This window comes from Hippocampus guttulatus, chromosome 15 (genome assembly GCF_054856545.1).
Source record: "Hippocampus guttulatus isolate MCC_2025c chromosome 15, RoL_Hgut_1.0, whole genome shotgun sequence".
NCBI classification, from domain to species: domain Eukaryota; kingdom Metazoa; phylum Chordata; class Actinopteri; order Syngnathiformes; family Syngnathidae; genus Hippocampus; species Hippocampus guttulatus.
Window position 1 is genome coordinate 12,746,795 of NC_141275.1, and position 8,197 is coordinate 12,754,991.

The window sequence follows — 8,197 nt, forward strand, 5'->3', positions numbered from 1 at the left end:
AAGAGCTCGGTCAAATATTGCACAATAATGCTCAATTTTGACTACCAGGTAGGGGTCAACATTGGCCGTAATAATAGTGCATCTGTGTCAATAAATCATGAATATAACAAGTATTTCACATTTTTAATTTTGCGCCTGTGTGGAGCTTAAAAAAAAAAAAAAAAGTAATCCAATCTAGGTCTTTATAATGGCTATGTTGCAAAGATTGTCAATAATAATAATGAACAGTTCAGTGACGATGAAAAAAAAACAAAAACAAAGTAATTTGGTGGGTAAATAACAAAAAGCACGTCAAGAACGTATTGGTGTACTTGCCTGGCTTCAGTGCAAGCAGCAAGGATCGGCTCCAACTCCCAGGCCACCCTCAACGGGATAAACGGTATCGAATATGAATGGATGAACCAAACATTTCACAGCACAACAGTGGAAACTGCATTTTAATTTAGGTTCTGGATACAGTACACGCTCATGACAACGGGGTCGTCATCACATATCACATTCCTCTTGATCAGTTATCAATGCCCCCTTCATGTTCGGGAAAATGATCACACAACTCTGTGAGGCTACGTTGGAGGAGGTAGGACGCGTTGGATGAATTCAAGGTATAATCATACAAAAATTACAGACAATGTGGTTGTCCACAATGTCAGCAAGCAAGATAGGCATTTGGGGAGGGGCGAGGGGGGTGTCAATTGACTAATATAGGCGCGTTAGTTTGACGATAATATAATTCAACTATATGCTCACATTTTACCACTCACTGAACCGGGTTTCAGCTGAGCCAGAAACAAAACTCGGTGCCTTGGGATACAAATTTAATTGGTTCCGTGAGCGCGATGACATCACCACTGCACTCAGCAAGGTGCAATATTAGTAAGAATATGTTCATGCGAGTATTGTGATGACTACCTCTGAACAACATTTGTGTTTGAATATCCATTGCTTAGAGTTATAAAACCGACACCATAGATGCTAATCATTAGCCCGTCTATGGAGTTTTTAATGAATTGCTAGCATAAAGCAAGAGGAGGCATTCCAGCAATTAGTCACCTTCTGCCAGAATTTGTTTACAGCCACCGTGCGGCGGTTGTCCTGCATCGCAAATTTGCACTCGCAAATCAAAAGCAAAAACATTGGCCAGCTGACTTGTATCTCAAGGCAACACTGGATTCACATACGGATCACTTGAGTGGGGCAAGAGTTCAAACTTGAGGAGCATCTTCATACTGCAGTATGACGGTGTTGTCCGCGGCCTGTGTCAAACCTCCAGTGAGAATGGAGAACAAGATGCTCTCCTCCTGACCGCCCTCCTCACAGCCGACGGCCGGCGCTTCCGCCTTCTGCTCCTCCAGTAGCAGCCCTCTCAGCTCAACCTGCGTCTCTGAAGGAGCGACCCCGGGGGACTCGTCGTCGCCCTCCTCGGCGTGCCCGCGTGGCCTCTCTCGCATCAGCTGCTCGGTCAGCTCCACGCTCTCGTAGCGGATCAGCTGCAGCCGAAAGAAGCCGTCTTCGTGCTCCTTGTACCTGGTAGCGACGAGCGGGCTCGTCAACAGGAAATTGCGTCCATTTTAATTCGGCATCGCGTACCTGAACCGCGGGTGTCCGGACGGCCATTTGAACTGGTGTTTCTTGTGCAGGTGGACCGTGAGGTTATTGCCCCTGGTGAAGCACTGATCGCACACGTGGCACTTGTAGCGAGCTATAAAATTCCCCTGAACAAAGACAATGTCAGTGTGAATATCATCTGCAATCACGTTAAAAGCGATCTACGGTGATGGTTCATCACCAGGTATACATTCAAGGTCCGTCCGTTACAGGTGAAAAGCCGCAATATTGAGAGAGCATAGTTTTGAAAAGTCATATTTTAGAATGACGTACGACTATGAATAAAATACATTCAGGAACAGATTTATGGCATTTCAATATTGAAAATAGATTTCATAAATGAAACGTATTCAACTTTAAATCAACACGGCTTAGGAAAAAGCCATGAAAAAAATGGCCATAAACGCCACATGTTCAAGAGAGAAAAACAAATAAATGACGATAAAATCACAGATGTAGCGGTTTTAATGAATCGTGATCCCATGGGAGATTGCTGCTTCTTGCCTCATGCTCTTTTTTGTGGTGATTCTTCAAGGTAACAAGAGTGCGAGAGGTGAAAGTGCAGCCAGAAACATCACAGTGGTAACCAGGCTCCATCCTGTGGCTGTCCAGATGTTTACGCAGGTCCACCAGATTCTTGCAACTACAAATAAGGAAACCACAATAGTAAGCGCTTCATGATGACATTTTATAAAGGAGAAAGGAGCAGATGCACTTTTCCCTTTAAAAAAAAAAAAACAAGTGCAGCTTTGCAGGGCGCGGTACCTGTATTCACACAATTCACAGACATACGGCCTCTCGTTGCTGTGGCGGAACTTAATATGGTTGCGCATCGCTGACGGCGACGGACATGTCATGTCACACAACGGGCACTTGTAGTGGCTCACTAAACAAAGCAGAGATGAACATCGCAGGGTTCACGGCATGGAAAAGTGAAGGTGATGTGGAACGGAAGATGAACTACCCGCGAGCTAACTCACCGTGGGTTCTCATATGATCTCTGAGCAATCTCTCGGTTGCAAAGCGTTTTGAACAGTGGGAGCACTGGAACCTTTGGCCTTGAACAAACATAAATCAAAGCACACAAAAGCAAAAAAAAAAACAACTTCACTTCTCCAGTTATGTCCGTGAACCATTTTGCATATACAGATCCCTGTCCCGTGTCTCTATTTTCACCTTCCATCCCACTCTGTCGAATGATGTGGTCAAAGAACTTTGTGTTGTTGGCGTACATCCCTCCGCAACCCGGACACGCCACCGCCTTCTCCTGGGTGTGTCTTCGTAGATGATCCCGCAACTTAGAACGTCCTTTAGCAGTAGCTTCGCAATCTATGCAATAAAAAGGGAAGGAACTCGCGATGCTGAACAGAAACAACGGCCATTTCTAAACTATCATAATGAGATGATGACTTACCCTTCCATCCGCAGCGTACAGGGAAATCGCAGTCTCCCGCTGGTATGTCTACAGACAAGCTGTGAAGCTCGACATGTCTGTAGAACCACTCTGGATTCTCATAAGGTGGTTGCTTTAACAGATATGCAGAAGACAAGCTATTACATTTTAAAATCTTACCTTTTTTTTGTGAGATTCATCACAGATTGTCAGATGATAGAAGACATTTTGAAAACAATTCCCAAGCACACCTCACAGTCCTCCCACAGGCAGGTAAAATTGTCTGGGATTTCAGGGACAATGTTGCGGTTCTGGGAGCCGATGTAGCACGTGCCAATTTCTGGCTGACCACTAAGCACCTGCTGACCCAACTGTTTCAACTTGGTATGGTAACAGTGAAAGAAGAGATGTCGCCGGAACTCTTCAGGGCACTCCACAGAGTAGAAGCCGCAGTCTCTCCAAAGACAGTACCTCTCTCCTGTTCAGAAAAGATCATATTCAGAATTGGGGGGGGGGGGGGTCGTCGCCGCAGCCAGTCTGACTAGCAATTCAGTCCATTTGTTTTCATCGTGGAGAAAAAAAATAGGAATATAACAAAGACGGTCATGACAGGGATGTGCATGCGGGTCAAGCGTCCGCAGCTGCATTTTACTTCTGTGGGCTAATTCCTTCCCTCTGTCATAACGATGATGCACGAGATTAACTGTAGTTTTGCATATTCAAGCAGCCAACGAGTGAGTGAATGAGTAGAGAGAGTAACACCATACCGGCTTCAACTCACCCTGTGGTTCGACTTCATCCTCCTCCGCCATGTTCACAGCGTCCAAGTGAACCTCCACATGCTCGCAAAATATTTCCATTTGACTGAACGACTCCTGACACGAACCCCACTCACATTCTAATTCCAGCTTTTTTTTCTGTAGTCGTTTGTTGGGAGGCATTTCCTTGAATGGTTAGTTTGAATACAAAAATGTTAATCCCAGCCTGGACTGCGTAGTAATTCTAGTAATATTTTCACATTTTCTTTAAAACACTCGGTCCATTCGGATTTCACGGCGAAGAAACGGAAACAAGGAAAAGTTATTCAAATTATTGGCGACGTTAAAGCACCTGCGCAGCTTCTCGCTGTGTGAATAAGCACAAAGATGCTATAAACATCCAGGACCGGCTGCTTTTTAAGGAGCTGTGCAGCGCTTTTAATGGTTATGCGGGAACGAGACCGTATTTAATTAGTTCCGCTGGAACAAAACAGTAGTTCCAGGCATTTACTGTTACAGTAATGTGTGAAAAGCAACCACGCGCCAAAATAAATTTCCTTTTATCCTTTTTTTATATTGACATTAAAACACTACCACAATATATTTTAAAGGTTTATATATGTACCGGTATATCAAACTCATTTATTGGATTGTTGGAGCCCGATCTAAAAGAGTTTTGTGCTCTTGTGGCCAAATAATATGATGTGCTTGAAAACATTTTACAGATAACAATATTTGTATTTACGAATGTTGAAAAAAGGGAACAAACGACACAGATACGCATTGTGTATATCGCCCTTTATTTTATGGGTTGTGCCAACCATATTTACAATTGCCAGCATCACATTTGAAGTTACCAGTACATTCTCGATGTAGATCACAGTAGTCCAGTGCTTTTTGACAAAACATTGAGCCCTGGGTGACGAAAAAAGAGAATATCTTTACCCTTCTCAGTAACTTAATAATGTTGAGTTTCCCCAAGTGTATTAGGGTACTTTGATTATGCACCCGTGGTTGTATATTTCCATGCTCGATAATGATGTGTTAAATTTGCTCCTCCGTTTGCTGCCGTGGCATTTGAATTTCCCAAAAAAGGATTATCGAATTAAAATCCCTTTTATTTACATCCCCACAAGGTGATTAAAGTGAATATGTACTACTGCACTATAAATACGTTTAGACACAATTTCATTCAAACTTCATGATGCATGATGTTGGTTGCTTCAGAGATTAAATCACTCTCACTACATTCCTGATAAACCCAGTACAAAAATATACTCTTTTGGGTGGAAAGAATGATCAAAATGACTCAAACATGGTTACGCATTTCAAACAGTAATTCAATGAAATTCGGGTTATGCACGGAATAACTTGTATTTCTATGTAATATATTCGTATGATGCAAACATATTCTAGTTAATTGTAATCAGCCTGACACTGGGTCTTTGCCACACATTGAGGCTGAGGATCAAAAGCAAATGAGGTAATAGAATATTCGAAAAGGCACAAACAATGAGCCTGTAAAATTGTTCCAGAAACATGAGTTGCTCTGTCATCCTCTAGACGTCATAGAAGAGGCGCACCAGGTGGTAACGGATCCCAAACGCCAACGCACTTCCCATCACCTGCACGGAAAAAGTGAAAGCATTCATGTTTTTTCAAGAGTACATGTCGGTGGCTCTTTGGGCTGTTTTGGCTTTACCTGTATGAGGAGCATGATGGCGGTGAGATTTCTCTCGTGGGTGGGACCCAGGAATTTCAACACAAGATTTATTATGGTCATGTTGTTGCACTCAATAAATTCATCATCATCTTCTTGGCCTCTGTGCACTTCGAGGAGCTTCAATAACTCTGCAACCTGCCAAGAAAGCATTTTTTTATATTGAATGAAACAATTGCTGAACACAAAAATAGCAGCTGAAAGCCTGTCATTTCATTTAACGGTTTGTATTGCCACATGCGTGACAGACTATGCTTAGGCTTTGACATTACAAAGTCGTTTACTAACTAAATTAAATATCAGCAAAGGGCAGCAACTTTCAATGAGATGGAATAACAAAATCTAGTATCACAATACTTGCAACCACAACTAATAAATAATGTCAACACAATAACTCTCAAGTCTCAAATGAGCTTTAATATTGAACTGACCTGCAGAATGAGATGTCCTAGTTTGGAAAGGTCCTTGCTTTTGAATTTAGAGTAACTCATCCCCAGTTTGCCTGTGTCTGGATTCAACCTTACGTGAGCATTTTATAACAGGAAAGAAATGGATCAAGGCTCAAAGATGAAATAGACATCAGATGAAACGTGTACATTTCGGATGATTAGAAGACAGCAACCTGGGTAGTCTGTGCCTGGGGCAGGGGACGATACGGAAAAGCTGCGGCAGGGAATAGAGAAAGTTGACCACTTGAGGAATGAAGAACAACAGCATTGTTTTGCTGAAGTGTCCCAGGATGCCCACGACAGCAAAAGTCATCCCGGCAAAGTAGCAGAAAGTGTCTCCCACAAACACGGATGAGGGGTACCTGTAAAAAAAAAAAAAAAAAAAAAAAAAATATTGAAACAACAGTTTGCTTTCTTGAATCAACTGTGTCGGATGAGAGGCTTGACATACCAGTTGTGGTAAAAAAGAGCTAATGTAGTGAAGAAGAACGGCATCATGAAGTAGAGAGAGAAAACATGGTCGTCATGGTAATCCCCTTGGAATGAAGAAATACTGATTACATTGCATCCTTAGGAAGGACACACGGGGACAGAATCAAATAGACTTTTGCGGGGAAATCGATTAACAGCAAGCAACACACCGCTGAGCTCCAGCAGGTTGAAGATGATGATGGAGCCGGAGATGAACAGAGCTTGACCGGACTCGATGCCGTTAATACCAGCAAGGATGTTGATGGCATTTGTGCAGAAGACTGCCAGCATGCCCATGTAGACGTAGTAAAGAATGCCTGTCAAAAGAAAGAGTGATTAAATGAATGTGTTAGTCTTCTGTTTGTATCAGTTGAAATGTAACTTAATTAGCTGTAGAACTTTTTTTTTTTTTTAACAACAGCACTACTAGATCTTCTTCATGTGCAGAAGTAGATCTACCAAATGCTGTGGCCGATGAATTAACAACCAACCCGACTCACCTAGATCCAGATGCAGCCCCAGCAGTGCCCTGAATGGTTTGGGCACCAGGATAACCGTGTTGCCAAAGTTAGTGAAATAGACCATGAGAAGTGGCAGGGAAGCCATAGTGGGAAGCAAGAGCTTGTGCCTCCATCGCAGGTTGAGCACGTCATCAGCGAATCCCAGGAAGATCATGCAACAGATGGCGAGCAGCGCACCGATCAGCTGCACAAACTGAAGTAGTAAAGTACATGCACAGTAATTGTACTTTGTTACATTGCACCACTGAATTTCGTGTGCTCCTAACCTACCTCATTATGTGGGAAGCCATTGCACTGATCTCCCACAAAGCAACTGAGGAAAGGCACTGGGATGAAGCAAAAGAGGATGATGAGGAAAACTGTCCCGCTGATGACACCTTGTGATTCTGGCCTATAGAAGCAGAAGAGATCAAGCAATTTTCCCCGTTCGTCTTGAATAAAATCAAAGACAAGAGAACAGTACTCACACTTGATTTTTTGTTAGTTTGTTGAGGTCCATCCCGTACAATCTGGCCGAGATGAAATGGTCCTTGAAAGTGGGAATCAGCTTCAATGTGGCCAAGCAGCCGAGAGCTGACATGAGGCCGTTGATGACCAGAGGTAAGAATGGCGACGGCGACATTTGACAAGCGATTTTGTGCTTCTTTTTGAGTTTGAACAGGTCAACGAACTGTGCAATTATTGTGACGCTGCCCAGTCTCCCACTCAATGGACAAACTACGGCAGCCTCCACTCAGGCAGACATCATGCTGCCATTTTAAGACATTATATAGTGACGCATAATTGAAATAAATACTGAATAGCTCCATAAACCATACCAGTTGCCTTTGGGAGATTTTACTATAAAATATAAGATAGGTTTAAGAAAGAAGAAACACAAAAAATGCTCTCCGACTGTCAGATTACTGTACGGTTCCTTGTGCTTGACGGACTTCCGGCTACTGTTTTCAAAATAAAATCTCTTTACATTCACAATTACAATACTGCACACTAAATATTCCTCTCAAAATGTATCAAAATTGTAAGGTTTTAAAAGACAACATATAGTGCTATGCATACTTCCGAAATTAGATTTGAAATAGTTTTTAGGGTGGACTCATAATTGCACAAGTGTGGCAAAATGTTGAACTAAAAATAAATTTAACATAGAGTATTAAATAATGGTATTTACATATTTTTTATTATTTATAAATAAAGGTAATAAAAAGTGAGTCATACAAGTTTGCTCACTCGTTAAAAGTGGTTGAACTCATCGATCTCATTCCTGACGCTTTTATTTC

The 8,197-nt window shown here is 42.3% G+C and overlaps 2 protein-coding genes across 3 annotated transcripts; both read right to left on the reverse strand.

The window, feature by feature from the left end:
- Positions 1 to 419: 419 nt before the first annotated feature.
- Positions 420 to 4,178, reverse strand: hinfp (histone H4 transcription factor). The gene is made up of 9 exons (XM_086132006.1): positions 3,780 to 4,178; positions 3,250 to 3,476; positions 3,020 to 3,131; positions 2,782 to 2,934; positions 2,586 to 2,663; positions 2,371 to 2,491; positions 2,110 to 2,248; positions 1,588 to 1,712; positions 420 to 1,524 (listed from the first exon to the last, which is right to left on the reverse strand). The coding sequence occupies exons 1-9, from the start codon at positions 3,937 to 3,939 to the stop codon at positions 1,203 to 1,205; spliced, it is 1,437 nt and encodes a 478-aa protein (XP_085988132.1). The 5' UTR covers positions 3,940 to 4,178; the 3' UTR covers positions 420 to 1,202.
- A 359-nt stretch (positions 4,179 to 4,537) lies between these two features.
- Positions 4,538 to 7,937, reverse strand: dpagt1 (dolichyl-phosphate (UDP-N-acetylglucosamine) N-acetylglucosaminephosphotransferase 1 (GlcNAc-1-P transferase)). 2 transcript variants are annotated; one of them, XM_086131459.1, is made up of 9 exons: positions 7,385 to 7,937; positions 7,188 to 7,308; positions 6,897 to 7,101; positions 6,567 to 6,713; positions 6,377 to 6,461; positions 6,099 to 6,287; positions 5,908 to 5,995; positions 5,459 to 5,614; positions 4,538 to 5,381 (listed from the first exon to the last, which is right to left on the reverse strand). In XM_086131459.1, exons 1-9 carry the CDS (start codon positions 7,537 to 7,539, stop codon positions 5,316 to 5,318), a joined length of 1,212 nt encoding a protein of 403 aa, XP_085987585.1. In that variant the 5' UTR covers positions 7,540 to 7,937; the 3' UTR covers positions 4,538 to 5,315. The 2 variants fall into 2 exon arrangements, with proteins under 2 accessions (XP_085987585.1, XP_085987584.1); XM_086131458.1 differs by having other exon boundaries at positions 6,897 to 7,110; positions 7,385 to 7,931.
- Between the last annotated feature and the right edge of the window lie 260 nt (positions 7,938 to 8,197).